General features: G+C 27.0%; 1 protein-coding gene and 1 long non-coding RNA gene across 2 annotated transcripts; both read right to left on the bottom strand.

Moving 5' to 3' along the window:
* Positions 1–7,063: 7,063 nt before the first annotated feature.
* On the bottom strand, positions 7,064–9,253 carry LOC105843939 (uncharacterized). Its single transcript, XM_065801161.1, has 2 exons — positions 7,941–9,253; positions 7,064–7,815 (listed from the first exon to the last, which is right to left on the bottom strand). The coding sequence occupies exons 1-2, from the start codon at positions 9,073–9,075 to the stop codon at positions 7,079–7,081; spliced, it is 1,872 nt and encodes a 623-aa protein (XP_065657233.1). The 5' UTR covers positions 9,076–9,253; the 3' UTR covers positions 7,064–7,078.
* Positions 9,254–11,947: 2,694 nt separating this feature from the next.
* LOC136082312 (uncharacterized) lies at positions 11,948–16,503 on the bottom strand. Its single transcript, XR_010639586.1, has 4 exons — positions 16,388–16,503; positions 13,714–13,849; positions 12,218–12,340; positions 11,948–12,137 (listed from the first exon to the last, which is right to left on the bottom strand). It is a non-coding gene; the product is annotated as an uncharacterized LOC136082312 (long non-coding RNA).
* Positions 16,504–26,938: the final 10,435 nt, after the last annotated feature.

Genomic DNA, 26,938 nt, shown 5'->3' with positions numbered 1-26,938 from the left:
TGTAGGGTGCAACCCCTTGCTTTTTGAGAAATTTTTACCCAAAACTAATTACATGAACTCGGCAAATTTGCAACTTCCGCGAGTGACTTATTTGCGGTACAAGTGCAATCTTGTAACTGTCTGGAAATTTTTACTAATATATAAAATATTATTTAAAAAAAGTATACCGCTAATGCTTTTATTTTTGAAGGAATTCAAGTTTATTTGACAAGTAACTAAAGTTTGTATTTTTCTGTTCCGCGCGTGATTCCTTTTAAACTTAATTTATTCTTTGATAACATGTAATATACACCATTTTTCATTTACAAAATATTTATATGGAGTTGGTTAAATGAGAGTAAATTAAAATTTACTAATTTTATTATAATGAAAATAATAGACACAACATTTACGATTTTCCGTGCGTGATTTCTTGGAAATGTTATCGTAGACGGAAAAAAACACATAGTTAGGACCTAAGAACAAAAATAAAATAATATAAATCAAATTTTTTTTTTAAATGGTAAGTGTACGGAAAGTTGAGTACGATCAATTTATCAAACGTTTTTAAGAGATGGACAGACCAAATGTACCAGCGATAGACTTTATAAGTGCTGTAAATATCGAACAAGAGGATATAAAAATAAAAGAGAAAAATGTAGTAATCTTTGGTGTAGAAGAATAAAAAAAAAACTGATAGCTAAAAAACAAACAATAAATTTATTATTTTATTTTATTTTTATTTTTAATTTATTTTTGTTCCATAGTATTTGTGAATAAAGATTCGTTAAGATTGAATATACATATAAATATAAAAAATCACAAACATAAATAATAAACAAACTTCTGTAATACGAGCTGTAAGAAGAACACGGGAAACTTGCAGGAGACCAAAAGGTCTTATCATCAAGAACTGCTTTACATTGTCATACATGTATATATATATACATATAGAAAAATAAAAATATTTACAAAATTTTTCGTTAAATTGTTACAATATAATTGTATTAAAATGTAAGATAACAATTATACAAACATATATCGTTACTTTTTCTTAATATTACCACGTTTATTGCTAACGTAATGTTTAAAAAATATATTCAAGTATATTAAAAAATAAGAGTTTATATAAGAAGCTAGCAGTGAACAAGTTTAGAAAAAAATCAGTAAGTAAATTTTTATACTTTAAAATACTCTTTTTAATAGTTTTTTTAAAGCCATTTAAGTTTTCAAAGTCAATAATATTTTGATTAAGTAATAAAAACTTACTCCAGTTATAAGGTGCACAATAAGTAATTTTAAATTACTCAAGCTTAGTATTGGCATAAGGGGTAGAACGTATTAAAGAAGAGATTTTAATTACTATTGGCTTTGATATATCAAGAATTTCCAAATTATATTGATTTAAACGTAACTTAAGTCTCAATCATCCACGTCTCATCTTAGTTGAATTACATTATAAGAATGACAGTCTTGCAGTAATTAAATCAACGAAAAAAACTAACAAACCCGGAAAGTTATAAGAACATTTATGCCAATTTTGACAATGAAACAGCGAAAATTTCTAAAACAATCAGTTAAAGAAAAAAATCGACTCAACAAAAATCTAGAAATTGAGAAAACAAATGGCTATCATTATGGGGCACATCATTTAAATTGTCTAATGGTTCTTCAATACGTTCAACAAATGGCTTCACATATTATTTGTCAAAATCGATGCCTCGAAAAAACACTAAAAAACGACCCACCCAAAAGTCACATCAATCTTTGGTACACTAACGCAACTTCATTTAATAATAAAGTGCAGTAACTTAAAGCGCACTTATTCTGCGACAAACCAGATATTATATTAGTGAGTGAAACGTGGTTCAATGATAAATCAGTTATGAACATTGATGGGTACAACTGCTTTAACAAAAACAGAGCTTATGGTGAAAACGGTGGTGGAGTAGTGATTTATGCAAAATCAAAATTTATCACAACAAGCGTTAGTCATTCAGCATTATGTGATAATGGAACAGAGCAGATATGGTGTAGTTTGACCACCAGACCCAGAACATTTATTAATTGGATGTATTTACATACCACTTAGTAGTCCAGAAAGCGTAAACACTAAAATCAGTTTAGTGCTTGCCACATGTCTAAATGTCTAGTCGATCAAAAAAATACACTGGATTAATTGGTGATGTTAGTTACCCACACAATGGAACGAAGACGGTGGAACAAAAAACTGAAACAAAATTGTAAAATTAGTATAAAATTTATTGATATTTTAAACTATATTGAACAATATATTTTTAAACCAACATTTCATATATTAGACCGTGAACCTACAAGCACACTTGATTTACTAATGACAGATAACTGTAAAATGATTACCAATTAAAAAGCACATTATGTAATTCAATTCAAGTATGATATTCAAGGTGTTGACATAATCGTTACGCAATTCAATAGTAAAGGTATAAATTACTGAAGAGGAGACTATGAAAAATACATCTTGATTTTAATTTAATAAATTGGTATGAATTGTTCAAGGATTTAAATGTGGACCAATGCTTCAGTGCTTTCGTACAAAGTATAATGAATTGAGTGAACTAAATACTCCATAGAAAAGATCTGAAAATATTAAACGAATACAAAACGGCAAAAAAATCTAAGATTATTTTACAAATATTTAAAAAAGATTCAAAAAACATTGGTATAATACAACCAATGAAAAACTAAGCAAAAGTACTCACATCTGACAAGCATGAGATTGTTAATACCTTGAACAAAAGTTTTCAATTGATTTTTGTAAAAGAGCATGGTGGAATTCCAGAGTTTGAACCACGCATTACAAATTTTTTTAAATGGGATCGGATTAATGTTTTTACCAATAAGACAGTTAAACAAAAACTGGATTTTCTGGATGTTAACAAAGTATACGGTGATGTTATTAGTCCTTAAGTACTTAAAAATTGTTCAAGTAGTGTCGCAACTCCATCAGTTTTAGTTTTCCGAAAACCGATTGAAACAGGAAAAATGCCTAGCAAATGGAAAAAAAAATATCACGCAAAATATTCAAGAACAAAAATACAACAGAACCGCTTGACTATAGACCCGTACCATTAACATCTATAACATGCAAAGTCATGGAAGCATTTATAAGAAAACAATAATGACTCATCTTTTAGAAAATAAATTGTTGTCAAAAATCAATATGGTTTCGTAAAAAATAAAGCTTGTGTAATAAATTTACAAGAAACATTAGGCATTTTAACATCAAGCATGAGTGAAGGTTTAGCGGTAGATATGGTTTGTATGGATTTTATCAAAGCTTTTGATAAAGTTTTTTATAAGTGACTGTTGAAAAAGTGCGAAGCTTATGGTATAAAGGATGTGCTACTTGACTGGATATCGCCTTTTTAAAAAGAAAGAAGGCAACGAGTTGTGATGGGCATGTACGTGTAACCGTGGCTTGAGATTTTTAGTGGAGCGCCTCATGGCTCTATGCTTGGTCTCTTGTTATTCTTGATATTTTTAAACAATCTGCCATCAATTTTTGATTCGAATTGCAAATTATACACAGATGATAGTAAACTAATCAAAGTTATTTAAATAGTTGAAGATCACGAGTCTTTGCAGAATGACATCAATGAATGTAAAATGGATGGATATCTGGTTGACCAAGTTGAACGTTGAAAAGTTATGCATATAGGTAAAAAGAATTCAAAAATGAGTTATAGTATTACCCATGACGGCGAAGAGTATACTTTGGATACCATAGCAAGTGAATAAGATTTAGGCATGGTTATTTCATCCGACCTTAAATGGCATGATCAAGGGACTTCAGCGACAACAAAAGTGAAAAGACCTTTGGTTCTAATTAAACGTACATTTAAATACTTTGATGTGAAGACGGTGAAATCACTATGTACAACATTTGTGAGACAGCCTCTTGAGTTCGCTACACCTGCAAGAAAGCTATATTTACAACGAGACATTAATGAGTTAGAGAAAGTGAAAAAAAGAGCAACGAAGTTTACAACTTAAAAAGATTAAACATGAAAAAAGACTAAACGCAATAGTTTACCAACAATATAGTTACCGTGGTACATTGAGTACATTGTGGTTATCCTCCTTTATCTAATTTCCGTATAGAGCCCACATACCCGGGCCCATAAAGAAAAGTTCAGCTCACTAAAGATATGTAGTTACCATGATACATTGTGTCGTCATCGTGGTATATTGAGTACATTACGCCGTTACCGTGGTACACTGAATCCTGAGAACCTTTGTGATTATATTTTTCTAATTCAGTATTACCATTCAAACTTTTTTTTATTGGTGCTCTCGATACTCTAATTCAACAAATAATGCAAAAATGCAAAGCTTTGGCGCAAATCTATGTGAACGATCGAGATGAAGAGAAACTTGTTTGATGTTCGTCATCTGGATACACTAGCACGCCAATTTTATTGGTCTAAATAAATTTGAATGGGATTGATTATTTGAATGGGATCTACCAGAAATATCTGCTGTCTCTCTTCGAATCATTTTAGATTTTGCTACTCATTTTTAACGCGATTTCTATTACCGTCGCTGAAAGAGAGCGATTGTTCAGTAAGCTTGGTCTAGTTAAGATAGAACTAAGATCTACAATGACTTAAGACCGGCTTACCACTCTCCTAGTTATATCTATTGACTTGCAAAAACTTTCTGCTAGGACGAAATTGTTGCAAATTTTGCAATGAATAAAGTTAGAGAGAATTTCTCATGAGGCAGACCGTAGAATAGTTATTACACTTTAAGCTTCTAAATAATCGTAATATAGTAAAGTTCAGTTATAAGTTCAGTTTGTGTATATTTTTAAACTTACTTTTTTTGTTTAGTTTTTCGTAAAAAAAAGTTGTAACCTCCTACTAAAACAGGTCCTCTTGGCTTTGTAGAAGTGAATTCAGTGAAAAAAAAAAAAAAATCAATTCCTTTAACGTTTAGATTGGTAATGAAACGTTTCTCTTTTGATCTCTCTATATAAGACAACATGATTTTTAAAAAAAAAAGTTATGAAACTCAATATTGTCTCACTTAATTTCAAAAATAATTTTTTAAATATAAAACTAGAACTACTACTGCACTCTTTTAACAAAACAAAAAATAAAAATAGTTTGAAAAACAACTGAATTAATTGATTGTAAAGGAAATGATGAAGAAGCGAAGAATATTAGTGAGTCAGTTAAAGGAAATAATGAAGAAACGTAGAATATCAGTGAGTCAGCAAAATTTAAATCGTGAACACTTCTGTAACAATTGTTGTAAGAATAAAAGTATGTAAAGGTTTTACTTCAGGGTAGTAAACAAAAGCTTTTTTTAAACAAGAAAAATTGTGTCAAGAGACTAAAATGGTGCAGTGATTACTTAAAATGGACTTAGGATCAATTGAAAGATTTATATGGACGGATGAGTCACATTTTGAGCTACAATATGGTAACCAAGAAAGAATATGGAAAAAAAAGGCGTATAATCCAGAGTGCACACTGTCACAGTGAAACATGACAAAAAAATTATGGTTTTGAAAATTTTTTTTTCAGCATTTGTTGCTCATGGCGTGGGAAACTCTTCAGAGTTCAAAGACAACAATTTAAACTTGTAAATGAATGAAAGCATTACCATCAAAGAATAATGCAGTTTTCAGCCATGGCATATTTCCTAAAAAGACAGAAAAGTTTAACTAACTTCTAGAATAAAGAAGATCAGGAAGTTTGAGAAAATGATGCTCCAAAGAAAAAGTTTATGTGGCACTTTTTGTAAAATTTAAAAATTTTTTTGTTTTTTTTTAATTTATTATCAAATCAATATCAAAACTCATTTTTTATTGTTTGAAATAAAATAAATTTCTGATTTTCATCAAAAAATTTTGAACGCGTCTCAGACATATTATATCAATGCAACTTATAATTAAACATACTTTGTAATTATTAAATTATTAAGTATTATATATATATATATATATATATATATATATATATATATATATATATATATATATATATATAATATATATATATATATATATATATATATATATATATATATATATATATATATATATATATTGTTGTAACTAATTACCAGTTTTCTTATATAAAATTATTAACAAGTAGGTAATTTCTTATGTATGGTATTACTATATTCAAGATAACCATATAACATCATACACATGTTATTAAAACTTAAGTAAATTGATAGACAAAACAATTTTAAAACTCTAATTAAGCAAATTAGACTACGCTAGTCCAATGACCTTGTTGTCATCGTGACAATAACCGTCGTCGCGACAATGATCTAATTGTTGCGTACCTTTTGACTTTAACTACGGGTTTAAATTTGGAAACAAATTCTTCGTCGTACTTATGTATTGTTTGTTATACCGCTTTTGAAAAACTTATTTTTTTTGCTTTTAGTAAGCACACAAGTTAATACACAAATAAATAAAGGTTGGTTTTTTTTCTCCACCTCTCTCTCATCCACCACCCAACAAGCTTTTATTTATGTTACACTATAACAAGTTTAGAAAAAACGTGCTGCACTCAGAATATTCAAACAAATATTTTTATTTCGTAATTTGTGTAAATAGATAAGTATTATTAGAATAATAACAATAGAAACAAAGATGGCTATAATGGTTAAGCAGTTTTTAGTGATTTAATCAGTTTCAATTTTGAAATCAAATAAATAATTTACTTTTTTGTCTTGACTTGTTTGTGTGACATTAAAAAAACACAAACGCGATTGAGAACAAAATTTCCATGGGTATTTAAATCAGCATTAAAGATTTTAATTCTAAATTTATTTAATAAAATCTTATATTGTTATTATCAATACTATATTAAAAACTTTTTGCTAGGTAAAATAAAATATATTTCTATAATATATTTCTAGACAACTTTATTAAGTAAACTAAATTGACGTCATCTTTTAAAACTACCATCGAGCTATATTGAAACTGCTTTATATATATATATATATATATATATATATATATATATATATATATATATATATATATATATATATATATATATATATATATATATATATATATATATATATAAAATCAATTATAAGAAATGACTTCACTTGTTTCTTCATCAGAGTTTTCGACATCGATATGTTCATCTGTTGCTTCGTCACTTATAATAAATTTTCTCGAGGTTAACTGAATATTGTCGCGAGTGTTTTTTGATGATGATTGCGTGTTTTCAAATTTGTTGTTGTATGTATTAGCAATATTTGTATTTTGAAAAGTTATGCAAGTTGATTTGTCTAATTGTTTATAACTACAACTAATCTCTGCAAATTTCTCTAACTTATTTATTGGGCAAATTACAGCTTTTCTCAACATGTTATCTGTAACACTTGGTAATTTGAGTTTAATTTCATCAAAGTTATTATTAGGATTTAACGGTTTGTTTCGAAGAAAATCTTTGTAAATCATTTGAGTATAACAACTTTTTTTAGAATCTATTACTTTTAAATTTTCCGATGAAACCTTTGAACTCACCGAAGAAACTTTTGGTAACATATTTTCGCCAAATCGGAAATGAAGTCGTTTATGAGGTACTTTTTCTAGAATTTTCATTTTGTAGTAATAACGCATAGCTCTGGCCATTTTTTCATAAGTCATGCAATTTCTGTTTTTCGATTGACCCCATAAGTCAGCAATGACAGCTGTCTTTATAAGTCTAAACTCGCCAATATCTCGATTTGTCCATTCAATTGACCTGTTTGCATTATTCTCTTCCTCGTTTAACATGCGTTGAAGAAACTGCCAAAGATGTAAGCAATTATTATCTAAAAATATTTTTCATTGCAATTAAAAAAAAAAAAAAAATATTCAAAAGAAAAAACTGTCAAATTGTTAATTAAAAATTGAAGTACTTTATCAATACCAAGTTAATAATTTTGATATTTCTTACTTTTTGTCCGTTTTCTTTCTTTAGTTAACACATGATTTAAACGTTCATTTGAAGCCATGGTTAAACCTAGTAACCCTTCAACCCCGTATTTAAGTTCGTCATTAGTATGAGTACTGTCAATTTTTGAACATTGTACTTCTAAATTTTTTCCCCTTTTACTCTTCTTAAATAAATTACGCTCTAATCTTATATTTTGTCCACTGTCGTTAACTGTACACATAGAACTTTGTTTTGTTCCGTCAACTTCTCGATCACTGCATTCAGATGATACACAGTTATCTTTAATGCCGTTTAGAGAAGATTTAATCGTTGATAGTTGCTCTAGTTTTCTTTCAAGATTACAATCTTTTTGCTGAATAAAAGTAAGTCTACGTGATTGTTCATACGCATTACGAATCTCAGGAAAACGGCCGTGTTTATCGTGTGTTAATGTCGGAGTCTTTAAATAGTTAAAGACGTTATTACTCGATAAATCTTCAACAAACTTAGAGTCATGAAGAGTTGAAAATAATCTTTGTTCCTTTTGTTGATAATCTTCTGTTGAAGCAACATAATACTTTGACGTAGTATTTAAATAATTAGATTGCAATAAATTCTCGATTCTAAAGCTCATAGTATCACTTGATGATTGCTTGTGTTTCACAAAAAGAGGGGATAATTGGAATTGCGCCAAACGAACAGCGTAGTCGCGAGAAGAAGTTTGAGCTCTATTGAAGTTTTCACGAGAGTAAGCTAAATATTCTTGTGTTGGTGGTATTGGTATTGTTGGTGTCATATTATTATGAGAATTGTTATGAATCTTTTTATAAAACTCTGCTTCAAAAGGATGCATTGATGTTCCGTCTGTAGCCGAATACTTGGAATAAGAAAGCGTTGAATGTATAGTACAATCGGGTATAAATTTTTTTTGAAGTTTATTTTCTTCGTTTATAAATCTTTTTCTACTTCTAGCTGCTAAGTCTTGATTTAGTTGATCGTAATAATAATGAAAAGGAGGAACTTTTGTTTGTAGTTCTTCTTCTCTGATTTTATTAATTGAATTATTTTTTGAAAGTAATGAAGATGTAACTGGAAAAGAGTTCATACATGAATTAAGGGGCAAAGGCATAGTAGGTTGAAGAGACGGTAAGACCATTTTATCTTACGTTACTCTTATAGCTACTTAAAAACTGCACACAAATAGATTAACTGATACTATAATCACTTACAGTATGATAACGTTTTCTTAAAATGAAAACAAAAAACGTTTTTGAATAATACCAGATGCTCTTTACCTCTGCTACTTCCTTTCTTTCAATATTACTAACAAGTATGCAAAAGAGCAATTGATGGACGCCGTAATATTCATATAATCGACATGTGCTCTTTTAAATTGGGACAACATTGAATGAATTACTTTGAATCAGTTTTATCTATAATTTATTCTGAGAACGCTAGGAAGCCAAAGCGAATGCCGTGCTATGAATACTTTTTTTCTATAGACGATAGATTGCTTTGTATGCACTTTAATCAGATTTAAATCAAAGAATTTATTATAAATATAATTTTTTAAATAGAAAAGCTTGCATTGATAAGAACTTTATTTTGAATGTGCTGTGGTTTTAAAAGTAAACAAAAACTTCCGTTAAAAATTGCAAGAAGCGGTAAACATATTTAACTCGTCCCGCAAAATAAACTATTGTTGTGGAGGTCAGTGATGGCGTCGTTTTTTTTTTTTATAATAAATCTCAAAAAATTCATTTGTATTTGAAACTAAAGGTATTCAAGGTTTAGATTATAAATGGGTTATGCAATAATTATAACAGCGAAGTTAAAGTAAAAAACTTTGGTTTTAGGTTTTTTTTACGTATTATTTCGCTTGAAATTTCAAATAATAAAAAATAGTTAACATTTTTATAAATAATTAATAACACTTGCTAACTTTTGTTAAGACTTTACAAATTAATTACTTAAAAACTACTTGACTTTATTATAATATGCAGTATAATGTTTTAACTAAGTTATTATTTAAGTAATTATCATAAATAATTTAGACAACTATTTATTCAAATAATTGTTTGTGTTAACTTGTTTTAAAACCACTTAAAAAAAAAAAAAATTTATTTTTAAACAATATTAACTTAAAACAGACATTTTTATGCATAATTTAAGCTCAGAGTTAGTTTACAAATAAACGTGTATTTTTTTTAGCTGATTTGATGAACAAGTTTTTATATTATATTAAAAGGTAAATTAAATGATTTTTTTTCATGAATTATAAAACATATATATAAAAAAAAAAAATCATAAAAAGACATTTATAATGATATAATATACCTAGTTTATTTTATATCTAATTGATAAAAAATAATTAATCTTTAAATAATTAAGATAGATGGGGAGAAACGTTCCATCCCCAAAGAAGGTGATTTTCAAGTTATAGTCGTTTTTTTTTACGAATTTAGTTGGTTAGTCGGGTGTTTGACACCATTCAGTCGGGTAAATTTTAGTTTTGAGGATCTTTTATTTATTTATTTGGAAGCCAGTCGGTACTTTTTTAGGATTTACCCCCTCCCCTCATTTTATTCGCAGAACCGCCTCTGATTGTATAATACAATATGTACCTACATCCGAAGATACACAGTTAGTACCTGATAACTCGAACCTCTAATACCGAGGAAAATGGTTCGGCTTGACGTATGTTCGATTAAAGCGAATTCCCGTTAAGTCGAACTTTGACTGATATGAGGTATTAGTTCGAGTTAAGGCGATTTTGCTTATTCAACGCTAAAGTATAAACACTAAATATACACCATTACACTAACAAAAACGTGAAAAATGTGTCAGTAAAACAAGTTACGTATTAAAATTAGTTAAAGTTTAGCAACACAATGACTTCGCTATTATTCGGTAACAAAACTGCGTCTAAAAGCGATCCTTTATTAAGGGGTTGTCCATTAATTATGTCAACAAAATAGTGGGAGGAAGGATCGTAAAGTTCTTGACAGTTGTTAATAAGGGGGAGGGGCAGATCAAGAAAAAGTGCAAAAATAAAAAAATAAAAAGATGTTTTTTTCCGAGTTAATTTTATTTGGGGAGGGAGTAATCAAATGTTGATGAAACTTTATAAAAGAGACTTTGGAAGTTTGACGAGTTGTTGACAAGAGGGAGGGACCCATTCAGGAATTTTATATCATATTGAAATCATAATGATATCAAACTATGATATATATATGATATCATGATATGAGACGTTTATGATATCAATATATCAAAATGAAATCACTCAATGATATCATTCTAGACTCAGGACCTGATATTGTAATATGAGAAGCTTATGATATCAAAATGAAATCAGGCATTGATATCATTTTAAACTCAAACCCTGATATCATAACACGATAAGTTTATGATATCAATATGATATCAAAATGAAATCACGCATTGATATCATTCTAAACTCAAAACTTGATATCAAAATATGAGAAGTTTACGCAAAACTTGTTATCATAATATTTCGGCTATAATTATTTTCATAAAAAAACACTTTATTATTATTTTAACTAATTATATTTTTATAAATAATACTTTATAATTATTTTAAATAATTTTCTATTAATTTTGTAAAGTTAAATTATATCGTATAAATAAATATTTTAGGTGAAATTGGTAGATGTCATATTATATATATTTAAATATAAATTCAATATTATATTGCATAACGCTTAGAAAAAAAGTCAAAATAATTGTTAAGTCAATATAATTATCAAATCAATATAATTATTAAGAGTTTTACTTCAAAAAAATAATAGATGGCAAATATTCAGGTAAAGCCATAACAAAAAGAAATACAGAAAATGTTACAAATTTGTAGATTGGTCTTTAACAGTTTTATTCAGATATTATATTTATTATATATATATATATATATATATATATATATATATATATATATATATATATATATATATATATATATATATATATATATATATATATATATATATATATATATATATTTATTATATATATATATTTATTATTATATATTCAGAAAGGTAGAGATATGGGCTCAGCTGTCAGCATCGCTTTAATTTTACAATTGGGTTTTCGACAGATATACAGACTTGATCTAAAAGTCACTTTTTGAACGTTGCATTTTACTTCTTTTCCAAATAAAATTTAGATTTACTTATCGTCTAAAAACAATGGTGCAAGCTGAAAATAATAAACAAAAATATTAGCCACCAAAAAAAATGTAATTACTTAAATATTAACAAAATAAAAATGATTTTTACCTTTTCAACAAATTTGTCTTATACTAAGTTATTAATTTTTTTTCTTTCGATAAGAGTTAAATATTGCTATCACACAAGCTTCATTGCTTTGCAATTCAAATTGCAATTATAAACCTAGAAAACCTAGAAAAAAAAATACCATTGACATTATATCTCAGACTTTTAAAAAAGCATTGAAGAATGTTGCGAAATTAGTTCAGTTTCTATAAGTTTACAGTAAAAGTTTAAACACATTCATAAAACTACCTACCTTACCTACCTTTGCCTACCTTAGTATTTAAAAACACTAATAAGTAGTCCCCTAAAGTTTCTCAATGTTATATAATTTAACCTTGTTCAAAAAATTCAAAAAGTTAAAATGATCTGTTATTTTAAAATATAAATATACAATTAGTAACAGTAAATAAAGCTTGTGGGCACAATGAAGTAAATATAAATAAATTATGTTCTGAAAATTTATCAGTGTCAAGTGGTACTAGTATTGTCAATTATATAACAACAAAGTTTAACAAATAATGATCTTCCTAAACTAAGGAAAAAAGCACAGACTTAGAACATGTCATTATACCACAATTAACTTAATTGATTGTAAATAATTTTAAATTTATTATTTAAGTAGTGTATATAACTATATTACCTGACATGAGCCATTGTTATCATTTCATGGAATTTGCTTAAGATTTCATAAAGCATCATATCTTAAAATACACTGCAATTATAACCAAAAATTTTTTATTAGTTCTGTTAAGTAACAAAATTAACAAAATTAACGAGTTTCATCAGTTTAAGTATTCTGTTAAGTAACAAAATTAACAATTCTGTTATGAGTGATGTCAAAATAATTGAAAATTTTGTTTTTAATGCTTTGAAAAAATTATGCATTGGAAAAGGGTTGGGGGCAAGGTGTTGATTTTGTAATAATACATAAGCATGCAGTTGGAGGAGAAGGGGGGTATAAAAAGCATACAGGTGTGTACAATGGGAATGGTTCAATCAGTGGTTTTACTGCATACATACTTTATGGATGTCCCCTAAGATTTCTTAACTCCCTTGTGAAGTCTTTCAAGTATTTTAAACAAGCTGACTTCTGTAATCCACAAAACAACGCCACAACAAATGGAACAGTTTTACAGATATTGTTAACATGACACTAGATTGGCCAAAGAAACATATTTGCACTTTTATGGGTTGGCAGTCTGTCAATGGTTAAAGACTAAGCCTATATTATTGCTTAGACCTCAAAATACCATCTTTAATTTTTTTAATTACCATTTTTTATCAAAATACATTCTTTTATCCTAAAATACGTATACTCACCAAGTAAACTAATAAAGAAGTAATATGATGCAACTAAATGCAGTTAAAGAAAAATAAAAAATAACAACTAAGTAAAAATAAGATAACTGCAAAGAAATATCAAAAGTACAGTATTCAATGCAAATAATGAAATTTTTAAATAAGTTTAACAAATGAAATATCTTGGAAGATTTACAAACCTAACTTTATAGTACCATCTGAGTCTTAAGGCATTTTCAATAGCGTCATAACCAGGGATGCGGAGTCCCAAAAAGGACTCCGGATTTTAAAGTCACAAAAAGATTACTTCATCCTAGTTTTTGGTATCCAAGAGTTCTAAAAATATAAATAAGTTTATGAATTACTATTAGGAAAAAAATTAAGACTTTTAGATTAGAGGAACAATCATTTTTTGAACACGGAGTCCTTAGGTATAATGGCGGCGAAGACTCCGGGACTCCAGGACTCTGGGCTTAAAAACGATAAGTTTCAAGTCATTAAATCTCATGAATTTTTTTCTTATAGCAGATCATAAGTCAACAAACATGTTTAGAGCTTCTGGACACTACAGACTAGGAAAAAGTAGAGTTATAAAGCCGGAGTCCTTTTGGGACTCCGCATCCCTGGTCATAACTTGTGCTGGAAGATCTACACAAAAGTGATTACAATGTAGTTACTCTTGTTAGAATACTGAACATTTAACAGCCCATCAGCTAGTTCTTCTCTAAATGTCAGCAAAATATCTTTATTACTTTCATAATTACTGCTTTTACTACCGGTGGTAAGTTCTTAAATCCTTTCTGCTGCATTTATGGATTTCAGCCCTATTAACTCCTATTTATAAGATTTAAGTCCTATTATTATGGATTTCAGTCCTATTAAGTCCTACTAAGTGTTTATTTAAGCGACCAGAATTTTTAACTTCTTCATTTACAACATAGTTACAAAGGGTATTTATTAACTATGCTAATTTAAAAGTCTTTCTACAAGCATTGCTGAATCATTTGTGCTTTCCATCTACTTTTGGAACTTCTCAAATGATTTATGTTTAAAACTTTCACTGATTTAATAATTGTTATGAATGTTTCGTAAAAATTTTATTCAAATAAACATTCAAATAAACTGATTGCCATAGGCTTGTTAACTCTGAAAATATAAAAAGGAGAGATTCATTCCAATTTTACAAACTTATGCATGACATTGACAAGGTAAATATTGGAAAATGTTTTCCACTTATTAAAACTATTTAAGAGAGGATTGCTTTAGGACTCTTAGAGCTCCAATTATGTTAAAGATGACTCTTAAAGCTGCAACTATGTTAAAAAAGAAATGCTCCCTCTTAATAAAAGAGAGCATTTCCTTTTTAACAGAATTTTAGATGTATGGAACTCATTTTCAATTGAAGCTGTAACAGCAAAAATAGCTTTCAACTAATGGCTGAGTAGCAATTAAACATAACTGCTGTAATATTAAAAAAATTGAATGCAAAACAACACATTAACTGGGTCTGTCTAACACAGCATAAACTACTACTATTATTACTACTAATATGTACTTAATTGACACATTCATATTAATATTTTGAATATGTTATTTAGCTATAAATTGTAAATATAGGTCAATGAAAGCAGGTGATGCTGCCTGATTTTTTGTACAATCGATTACCAAAAATATGATTTTTAATTAATATCTTAAATACAGATGCCCTTTTTTAGATAAGAACTAAAATCTAAGCCACATAATGTCTAAAAAATAACTCTAGAATACTTAGAGTATTTTCAAATAAGAATAGGTGATGTGGCATATTATCAATATATTCTGCAACATATTCGTATTAAAAATAAGTCATCAAAAACAAATATTTTACTTGTTAATTTTATTACTTTAAACCAATTTAGTTTTTAATTTTTTTAAATTGCAGCTAACAATAAAACAAGTTTAAAGTTTCATTTACTTGGTCTTACCATTTTTTTTGTACTTTTTTGCATATCTTTCAGTCATCTTTAAAATAATAAGTATGAATGTGCGCAACTTGTATATCATATTCATATCATGTTCATATCATAGCATAACAAATTCTTGATATCATAATGATATCATAATATGAGCTCATAAATCAAAACTCACCATTTGAATTTTAAAAAGGGAAAAATTTAACTTTTACTGTGGTTTATAACTAATATATGAAATTCTGCTATAAATTAAGTTTATTTCCCAAAGTTATGATACCACTATGATATCATAATGATATCATTGTTTGATATCATAGCTTGAGAAGGTTTGATATCATTCTGTTATCACATTGATATTGCATCTTGACTGCAGAGGGAGGAAAAAATTTGGTTGACATAATTAATGGAAAGCCATTAAGAAATTAATTAAAACTTGAAAGTATTTGCTCTTTAAACATTATTTTATCACCTCGTTAATTTTTGTTTCTGGAGGTCTTTCAATAATAAACTTTATTAATGAAAATGTTTATCAATTTAATAATAAGTTAATAATATGTAACCAAGTAAAAAATTTATCTTTCATAAAAATATTTAATGAAGTTACAATACAAGTGTACAAAAAAAAAAAAAAAATGCAGAATAAAATCCAGACAATTTTAAAATTTAATGAACATAACTTTGAAATTCATGAATACAAAATAAAACAGAAAACAAAACGAAAATATAAAAGTAAAAATAATAATTAATATAAACAATTATGAAGATCTAATAATAAAAAGATAAAACTTGGAACTTCAAAAAATTTCAAGCATTTTTTTTTTCTCACAAAGCCTGCTTACCTCAGACAAATAAAATAACAAGTAATATTTAGTGTGTTTAAACATCCTAATAAAACAATAATGTAGAACAAAAATAAACTTACTTCATGAAATGATCTGATTGCATTTCTCGGTTAAACACGGACAACACTAATGTGTCACACGTTGAAAGTTAACATATTTGTAAACATTTTTTCATACTGTTTTATATATATATATATATATATATATATATATATATATATATATATATATATATATATATATATATATATAACTAATGTGTCACACGTTGAAAGTTAACATATTTGTAAACATTTTTTCATACTGTTTTGTATATATATATATATATATATATATATATATATATATATATATATATATATATATATATATATATATATATATATATATATATATATATATATATATATATATATATATATATATATATAACTAATGTGTCACACGTTGAAAGTTAACATATTTGTAAACATTTTTTCATACTGTTTTATATATATATATATATATATATATATATATATATATATATATATATATATATATATATATATATATATATATATATATATATATATATATATATATATATATATGCTATTTATACTAATAAATATTATTTTCACAAAATATATTTTGTCAACTATAAAATTTTTACAAAAGTTTTTTAAACCTCAAGTGACAAATAAATAAAAAATTGTATAACATTTACATTTTAACATTCAAGATAAAGTCTTAAAAATAGTTTTTTTTTTAGTCAAATGATAATAAAAGAATTTTTATAAATGGCTGCCAATTTTCTGAAAATTAGTCAAAAAGTCACATTGAAACATCAGAGATAAAAGGCTGGGTAAATAAAATAAGCAATTAACTCAGTAACTGGTCAGCTTTACGTGCATCAATATTTCCAAAGTTTTTATTCACATAAAACTGAGCAGTTACTAGGTATGCCTAACTTTAGGTGAATAAAAATTTGTGCAAATCTGCTCAGGTTTTTCTTCACGTAAACTGACCAATTACAGAGTAAAAGCAATTGCTTTTTTTTATTGACCCGGCCTAAACTCATCCTTATTTTTTACTTCATTTATAAAAAAATTCCCCTCCTCCTTTTTTTTTATTGCTGATGATGGTATAGAATTTTATGCTGATTAAGAATCGTAGAAAAACGAAGGTCTGAAAATTAACAGAAAATGCTCTAATTCGATGTTGAAGTTTAAAAAAATGTACTAAAAAACGCTAATTTCGTCATTTTTAAAAAACGTTTTACATCAAAATAATATTTTGAAATCAATCGTTTAGAAAATCTTTATTTAACTACGTGCGGCCGTGGCGCAGTGGTTAGAACGCTTGCTATATAAGCAGGAGATCAAGGTTCGAAACGAGTTCTGGACATATTTTCGCGTCACGGTAAGGAAGGAGGCTTCCTGGTTAAATGCACTGATCTATATTATAACTGGATAGCGCATCTCCTAATAAAATATCGTAATTTTTGAAGCCAAAATATTTTCGCCAGCGCCATATTGGGAGGACCCACGGAGAAATATTATTTAGTTAAAATATTGTCAGGTGAACAAGCTATTTCTTTAATTTGGTGGTTTAACTTTGTGTTTTTTTATATCTAACATTAGATAGAATGTATGGAAAATTATTATTATTTTTTTCAAATAATGATAAATATTTTTCAGTAAAATAATTACAATGTTCATTGTATAAATGTCTGGAGAAAATTCCAAAAAGCGAGGGACAGTGTATTGCATTTGGTTGCAATAAAAGAAAACATAGTGACAGTAAAAGAAGTGATAGTGATGGAGTTTCTGATGATGAATCATTTTTGAAACGAAAGTTTCCTAGAACATTTCATAGGTGACTTTCTTAATTATTTTTGAAAATAAAAACATTTTAAAGTTTATTGACCTCTGTTAGTTCGCTTGCAATGTGAACAAATGGATTTAAATAAAATCAGTTGTGCAAAAAGTATAACAAACTTAATAAAATATCAAACGTTATTTTTGCTACCAATTTTCAGATTTCCTTCAAACACTGAAAAAAGAAAAGAATGGACCAAAATACACCGTCAAGAATGAAGTCCAAGTAGTAGCAGTTTGATATGTTCTGATCATTTTTTTAACAAAAAATATCGACAGAACCGGACAAACTGTTAGTTTAAGGGAAAATCATTTTCCTAAAAGATTTAAAAAATTCCCAGACCACTTAAAAAAGGTATATAATCAATTATGTTTTTATGTATTGTACAGGTTTGTTCAATATGTACCTTTTAGTTCTTAGTTACCCTATGCAGTGTGCTAGAGGGTTTATAACAACTGTATGGTAAGCAGCTAAAACATATAATAACCATTTTGCTATTATATGCTTTAATTTTATAAATGCTGCATTAACTATTAGCTAAGCTCTGTGAGTAAACACAACTTAGAGGTTCCTTCTAGTTTGATATTAAATTTGAAAATTTTATAACTATTTATATATATATATATATATATAATTTTTTTTTCTTTCAATAATAGAAAATGAAATAGAGAAAAGTTCCTGTTAATAGATCAACTTTCAAAAATTCTGAAATAAGTGATTTTGAAACTAGTGTTATATCTACCTCCATGAAAGTTGGCTCCCCCAAAAAAAATATATGATTGCAGTTTAACTCCAGAAAAAAAACAGATCGTAGAAACAAGATAATTGGTCTTTGAAAAAGATGGTATAAGCAGAACAGCAAAAATCTCAAATAAAAAAAAAAGATAACATCTCTTAAATCAGTTGTAAAAATATTCAAGTCAAAAACAAAAAATATAAAAGTCAAAAACAAAAAATATCATCAAATTGTGAAGAAATGCTATTAAAAACATTTTCAGAAGTTCCTCAAGCTCTAACCAGAAGAATGATTATTTGTAAAAATCATGGTAAAGGATTTAAATATTCAGAAGAAACCATATCCTTTGCACTTACCCTGCAGTTTTATTCAAGTAAAGCTTATGATTATGTGCGAAAAATATTTAACTTTTATTTACCACATCAAGCACAAATTAGGAAATGGTATGGAAAAGTTTCAGCAGAACCAGGTTTTACAAAGCCAGCGTTTGCAGCGCTTAAATACAAGGTTATAGAAGCTGAAAAGTAAGGATCTAAAGTCATTTGCTCACTTATGTTAGATGAAATGGCTATTAAAAAACACATATCATGGGATGGAAAAGCATTTAATGGGTATGTTAATCTTGGGAACGGCATACAAGATGATTCATCCCCAGTTGCAAAAGATGCCCTAGTTCTCATGGCTGTTGGTATAAACAGTTCATGGAAAGTTCCATGTGGATATTTTTTTATAGATGGGGTAAATGGTGCTAAACGAGCAAACATTGTAAATTTATTTATTAAACGCTTGACAGATGTTGGTGTTGAAGTCATATCGCTAACATGTAACGAACCCTCATGTCACATTCCCATGTTATCAAACCTTGGTGTTTCAATTGATGCTTTAAAAATAAACACTTTTTTCGCTCATCCTCTCAACTCAAAAGTTATAGTCGACAAAAAAGTTCATACTCTCCTTGATATTTGTCACATGCTTAAGCTAATTCGAAATTGCTTTGCAGATAATGATGCTTTGTTTGATAGCGAAAACAATGCAATATCATGGAAATATATAGTTTATCTTCAAAAACTGCAAGAAGATGAAAGATTATGCCTTGGAAATAAATTAAGACTACCGCATATTAATTGGAGGCAACAAAAATTGAAAGTAAATCTTGCTGCTCAGGCAATTAGTTCAAGTGTAGCTAATGCAATAGAGTTCTGTTGCAAAGACCTTAAATTAATGCAGTTTCAAGGAAGTAATGCAACAGTTAAATTTATTAGAATATTTGATAGATTATTTGACATTTTAAACTCAAGAAATCCTTTTGCTAAAGGTTATAAATCCGCACTAAAAATGGGTAATAAGCATATTTGGGATAAATTTCTTGATGAAGCATATGGTTATATTTCAAACTTACAAGACTCATCGCATAGACTGTTGCATACGACAAGAAAAAAAACTGGGTTCATTGGATTTTTAATAGCTATAAAAAGTATTAAGCAGGTTAAAATATTTTGTAAAGTTATATTTATATCTGAAACTTGTAAACTTGGTTCTAAAAAACATGCTCCAGAATCCAATTTTCTTAAAGTAAAGGACAATGGTGGTCTTATTAAACCAAAAGAAGATATTATTACTGTTTGTGAAGAAACTGAAAAAAAAATTACAAGAATGCTAGCAATTCCTGGAAAACTGCCACAGTCCAAAAATATCCCAGAAGTTATATCTATTTCAGTTTTAGAAAGTTTAGGATCTGTTATATTTAGAGACTTGCATGAACATATGTTTGATACTGGTATTAATGAAAACCATGTTTCTAAATTAATCAAAATAATTTCTCAATGTTATTGCAAAGTCAGACTTTATGATCTGGGAAAAAAGCCACTGAGAAAATGTAACAGAAAAATAATAGAAAAACATTATGTAAATTGGTACTATTTAATCATCAATAACTACAACTTTTACAAACACAAAACTATCTTATATCATAAATAATAACATAATATGTATATATATATATATATATATATATATATATATATATATATATATATATATATATATATATTCATATATTTATATACTTACTTTTAGGAGTATTGTATTTTCAACTTGTACATTTAATCATAGTTTTTGAATATCAACATAAGAATCTAGATAAATTATCTAAAGAATACGATCATTCGTTAGACATTTTACAACAGATTTTTACTATTTTGTTGATATTGCCTTTTTTCCTTCTAATTACTAGGTACTTTCAATCCTTTTCTTTTCTTCTTCTTTCTTTTGGTTTCTTTTCTTAGAATTTCAAGCGCATCATAACAAATCGCGGGTCCTCACAATATGGCCGCCAAAATATTTTTTGGCTTCAATTTCGATATCAGAGATGCGCTATCCAGTTACGTGTCGCATAGCTCAACCTACAAAAACCTGCACCTACAAACTTGATCTACAAAATAAAACATCTACTGTAAAGTGGAAATAATTTTTAGATGTCCTACTGAGGCAAAAATTGATTTCAACCGATTATTGGCTTTTTTTAATTCGACCGATTTATGACGTTTTCAATTTTGAGCGATTTTTTTCTCAACCTATTTTAGAGACTTTTATTTTCAACCGATTTGCGATTGTTTGATTTTCAACCGATTTTCAGATATTTTCATTTCAACCTACTAGTTAGTGTTTTTACCGTTTTTTCCTTACGTTTTTAAGGTTTTTTTTTTTCAAAAACCATTAACAAGAAATCAAGAATACACAAGTTTTTGTTTTCAGAATTCCATCAACAAGAAGCCTATTTCATATCAGCCTATGGAAGTTACTGACCTCCTTGTATTATTTCTACTATTAACTGCCATTTTTATTTAACCTAAATGCATACAAAAACAAACTTGTGTTTTTTTGTTTTTGTATGCATATATTAGCAATATATATCACTCATATATATATATATATATATATATATATATATATATATATATATATATATATATATATATATATATATATATATATATATATATATATATATATATATATATATATATATATCAACGGCTGATTAGATTGAGTTTTAATTAAAATAAAATACATACCGGAAAAGACGTAGTTATAAAGTCGATCGAAAAAAAAGTAGGTCGAAAATACAGTAGGTTGAAAATTCAGTAGGTTGAAAACTCAGTAGGTTGAAATTTCATTAGGTTGAAAATGTAGTAGGCTTAAAAATAAGTAGTTCATGTTTTAATTAGTAGTAAAAATAAAAAATAAAAAGTTGTAGTTTGAAAACCAAAATTGTCATATTCGATGATTTTAGGAATTTCAAAATTAGGTCCAGTCATAGGCCACCTCCAGTTATAATACAGATCAGTGGTTAAATGGACTTCCGCGGTGCTCTGTGACAAGACCGTTAGGACTTCTTGGGGCACCTAAAAAAAATAAAAAAATTACGCAACGCGGTTTTTATTGCCGTCAAAATTAAATTATAAAGTAAATTAAATGTTTTTATCAAAATATTTTATATATTTTTAATTAAATTTTTAAAAAATTAAATTAATATATTGCTTTTCAAATGTACATAAATCGACTGACAAATAGGGATTGGCGCAATTAAATGTACATACATCGACTGACAAATCGGGATTGGCGCGATTAAACGTACATGATTTTGGACAGGGTTAGGGTTTGGGCCAGAGATAAATCCGCTACGCATTTTTTAACAGTTTTGCGTTAAACTGCTGATAAAAACCAGGCTTTTTTAAGTTCATTTTTGAAAAGGATTTTAACCGAGTATGAAAAAAATGGCGAATATTTGCGTTTTTAGTATATTTTTTTAAATTTCAACATCGAATTAGAGCTTTTTCTGTTGATTTTCAGACCTTTGTTTTTATACGACTCTTAATCAGCATAAAATTCTCTATTATAATCAGCAATAAAAAAAAGGGGGGGGGGGGTGGGAGAGTGCAGTAACGCCAATAATTCCGCAAATTAGTGTGGTCCATATTTAGTTAAAGATTTTTAAGTTAATTCATTATTTTAAGTTTTAAGAGTTTTTGAAAATCAAAAATGTCAATTTTTAGAAGAAAAAATAAGATATCTCAAGATACATTTATTAACTTTCAAAATCTCTAGCTAAAAAGAAAGATATTAATGAAAGTATCAATTTCAAATGTAAAAAAGTGTGTATAGAAGAGGTAACATAGTGGTTTATTGAGCATCTTTTTGTAGACTTAATTATTATGATTAAAATAATACGAAAAATGTATAAAAATACATATATTCTTCCATGAACAAAAAATATAACTCCTATTTCAACATATTAACACATTAAAACATTCAACTTTTGACTAATTAAGTCATTGGTTACTTAACTGCACATTTTAGTGTTAGTGTTATTTACACGACATTTAGTTTTAATAGTCACGCGAACGATTCGCGCTGAAAGATTTTTGACTAAAAATTAACGCGTGTAATTTGTTTGTTTTTTAACAATTTAATTTTAGCAGCATTTTACGTTTGATAACAATCTATTATATTCAGATCTAATTACTACTCTATTCAGAACTAAATATAACGAAAAAATATAAATAATATAAAGCTACTGTTGTTTATGATTTATATGGAGTGACTTCTAAAAAAAAATTTAATCAAAATATGTTGATTTCTTAATATCTCATACAAAAAGTTTGAACTAACCAAAGAAATTTGCTGAATTGGGACGTGAAAATGGTTCGACAGAGATTTTTATTAGTAATCAATTAGACGATTTCAAGGGACTAAATTAAACAGTTCGAGATAACAAATGTTTGGGTTAACCGGTATTCGACTTACTGGGAATTCAATGTTCTTGGCACAACATAGAAACAGCCTCAAATAGTTATTTAAACTAACCTAAAATAGCGTCCATTATTGACCAATATTTTTGCGTACCAAAGTACTACTCAAACGCTGAGTTAGCAGTGGCCTGATTTAAACTAGTATCACACAACAGTCCAGATTTTAACATTTTGTTTGACGCTCTAACCAGCTGAGCTATCCAGGTACCATTATATATATTAATTATTAAACAGCCTATAATAAGCTGTGTAATATATAAAGTATAATGTATAAAATAGATGATATTTAAAGTATAATGTGTAAAGTAGATGATATATAAAGTATAACATACACCGTATTTATAGTTTCAACGACTCTTTAAAATTGTCGTACCATTTTCGTAAATAAAAGCAAAACGAAATAAGAAAATAAAAAAATAAATAAAATTTTTTATAAAGAAGATGAAAATTATATTACAAAATAAAAAAAACAGCAACAAAAAATTAAGAAAGTGTCGGAATAAAATATAAAGCATAAAATAAAATAAAAAGCTGCTAATGTTTTTAAATACTTTCTTAAATAGTTTTAGTGTTTTTATAAAATAGTTTAATAATCTTATAATAATATCATTTAAAAAGTACTTTAATATAACAACTACTTTAATTTAAAAGCATTATGTTTTTAAATACTTTCTTAAATAGTTTTAGTGTTTTTATAAAATAGTTTAATAATCTTATAATAATATCATTTAAAACTACTTTAATATAACAACTACTTTAATTTAAAAGCATTATAATGTTTTTAAAAAATTTAGTTTTTTAAAATTAATAACTAGATAAATAGCAAGTTATTTGAATTTAGTTACTAGCACCGCCCCCTGGCCCCTCCCCCCGGTATCGTCTGCCCTGATTACTTAAATTTAGTTGCTAGCTTTTCTATTTTTTATTTATGTTTTTGTAATTTAGGTATCACAACTTTTTTTTTTTTTAATTTTTTTTTTATAAAAAAAATAAATATTATTTTGTTAATTAAAAGACAAGTGAAAATGTCAAAAAATGAATGATAAGAAAAAAGAAAAAAAAAGTTTAACAAGTGGCTTCATAAAGAGAAAAAATAAAGAAATGGGTAATAAAAAATTTCGAAAACAGCTGCTAAAAATACCAAAACTCACATCTTTTTTTTGCTTCAACTTCAAACACAATAAAACTAGAAATTATTATTAAAATGGTAGATGAAAGTGTCAATACGACCGAAAAGTATTCTGAAATATTATTGAAATATCATTGATATTAGCTAAAGATTTTTCTTTTCGAAGGCAAAATGGTTCACTTGAAGATATTTATAATAGTAATTTTTATCAGATGTTTTACTATTAGCGAAATATGATAGTGTTTTGAAAGAAAACTTTGCCTCGTGGCCATGTTAATTATTTATCGCCTCAATTTCAGAAAGAAATTATTTGTTTTTAGTCAAAAAATTTAGAATGAAAAATTATCAATGATATCGATTTAGCTTAAAATCTTAAAATATGATTATGGATAAAGTTTGTTCATTATTAGAAAATTGAATAAAAGAAATTAAAAAAAAAAATTTACTGCATAGTTGCGTAAAACTATGCAGTAAATTTATAGCAATAGTTTTATTACTTTTATAGTAATAAAACTATTGCTATAAAGTGGAATTTAGTTATAACTTTTAAAACACACGAACAAAACGAACAAAAAAAAACTATTTGCTGACAGTTTTGTAGATTTTGATTTTGAAATAGCTGTACATCAATTTAAAATTGATGTATTTAAGTTATAGATATTGTTACAAACCAGATAGATTCTCGTTCTAAGTCCCTGAAAACAATAAATAGCTATTTTTCATTTTTCAATCTAAAAAACATAATATTTAAACATTCCACAAATTTGCAAAATAAATATTTGATAGATATATCCAATGTTTTTCCTAGTCAATTAATTTTGTTTAAAAAACTTTCAAAATGAAGATTAAAGATGTGGACAGTATTTCAGGTTTGCTCAAATAACAATAATATTTTGTGTTATAAGTTGCTCTTTCATTTAAGTAATCGCAGCACTTATGCCATATTTAACATTACCGGTTAGCGTGACTACTGCTGAAAAATCTTTCAGCAAGTTAAAAAGAACAAAAACACATTTAAGGAGAACGATAGCCGTTTGTCTGCGCTATGTCTATGAGTTGTTGAAGCAAAGAAGCAGCTTAATTAGATTTAAAAAAATATAATAAACCAATTTGCAGCTAATGAATGCAAGAAAATAGCATATAAATATAGTATGTAGAAATTCAATTTCATTAGAATTTCTGCATACTATACTAATATACTATGGCATACTGGCTTTTGTATTTAATTTTTATCATTAGTTTGTGTTTTAGAATACGGTTTTGGTTTTCATGTAAAATTCTTTTTGTCAAGAAGGAGGGTAACGGCCGGGAAGAGAGGGGAATGAGAGGGTAGAATGGAATGACAGAGAAGTAAATTAGGAGTCAGGACTAAAATTTTTCGCGGGAAGGAGAGGGTTCAATTTTTTGTTGCTACACTACAAGTTCATAATTTTATTTTATTCAAAGTAAATTTAACTTGCTCGTTGTTGTGATAAAAAACGGCGTAACGTAACAATAAATACAAATCGAATAAATATATTCTCAAAAGCATAAGTTCATGAAACCAATTAAAATTTAACCATAAAATATGAAATTTACAATAATATTTTAAAAACTCACATAAATAAAGTTAGGTGTCACTCATATAGTTAAAAATTATTCAGTGGAGTGATACCTAAAAAAAAAACACAAAAAAATAAACAAACTTTAAATAAAACATAGAGAGAATTTAAAATAAAATAAAGAGGAAAAAAAAAGGAAAGAAAGGAAAATAAAGCACTAATAAATAAAGATAATATTATTAGTTGCAATAATAATATAATAAAAATAATAATCATATTATTAACAATATGAATAAAAAATCATTACAAATAGTAACTATAATAAGATAACTATACTAAAAATTAAGACTAATGATAAAAATAATTATAGTAAAGTTTATAACTATGACAGAATTATTAAAATAAACATAACATTGGCAAAAACAATAACCATAAAACTATTACTACAATTGAATCACTATCACTATCATTATAAATAATATTATAAGATTTGTAAAACAAAAATAAATTAATGATGATAGTAATTCTAGTAGTAGAGTTAAAAAAGACAA

Source organism: Hydra vulgaris, chromosome 07 (genome assembly GCF_038396675.1).
Source record: "Hydra vulgaris chromosome 07, alternate assembly HydraT2T_AEP".
Lineage (NCBI taxonomy): Eukaryota > Metazoa > Cnidaria > Hydrozoa > Anthoathecata > Hydridae > Hydra > Hydra vulgaris.
Note: the sequence above shows the minus strand (reverse complement) of the source record. Positions and strands in the feature narration are given on the sequence as shown.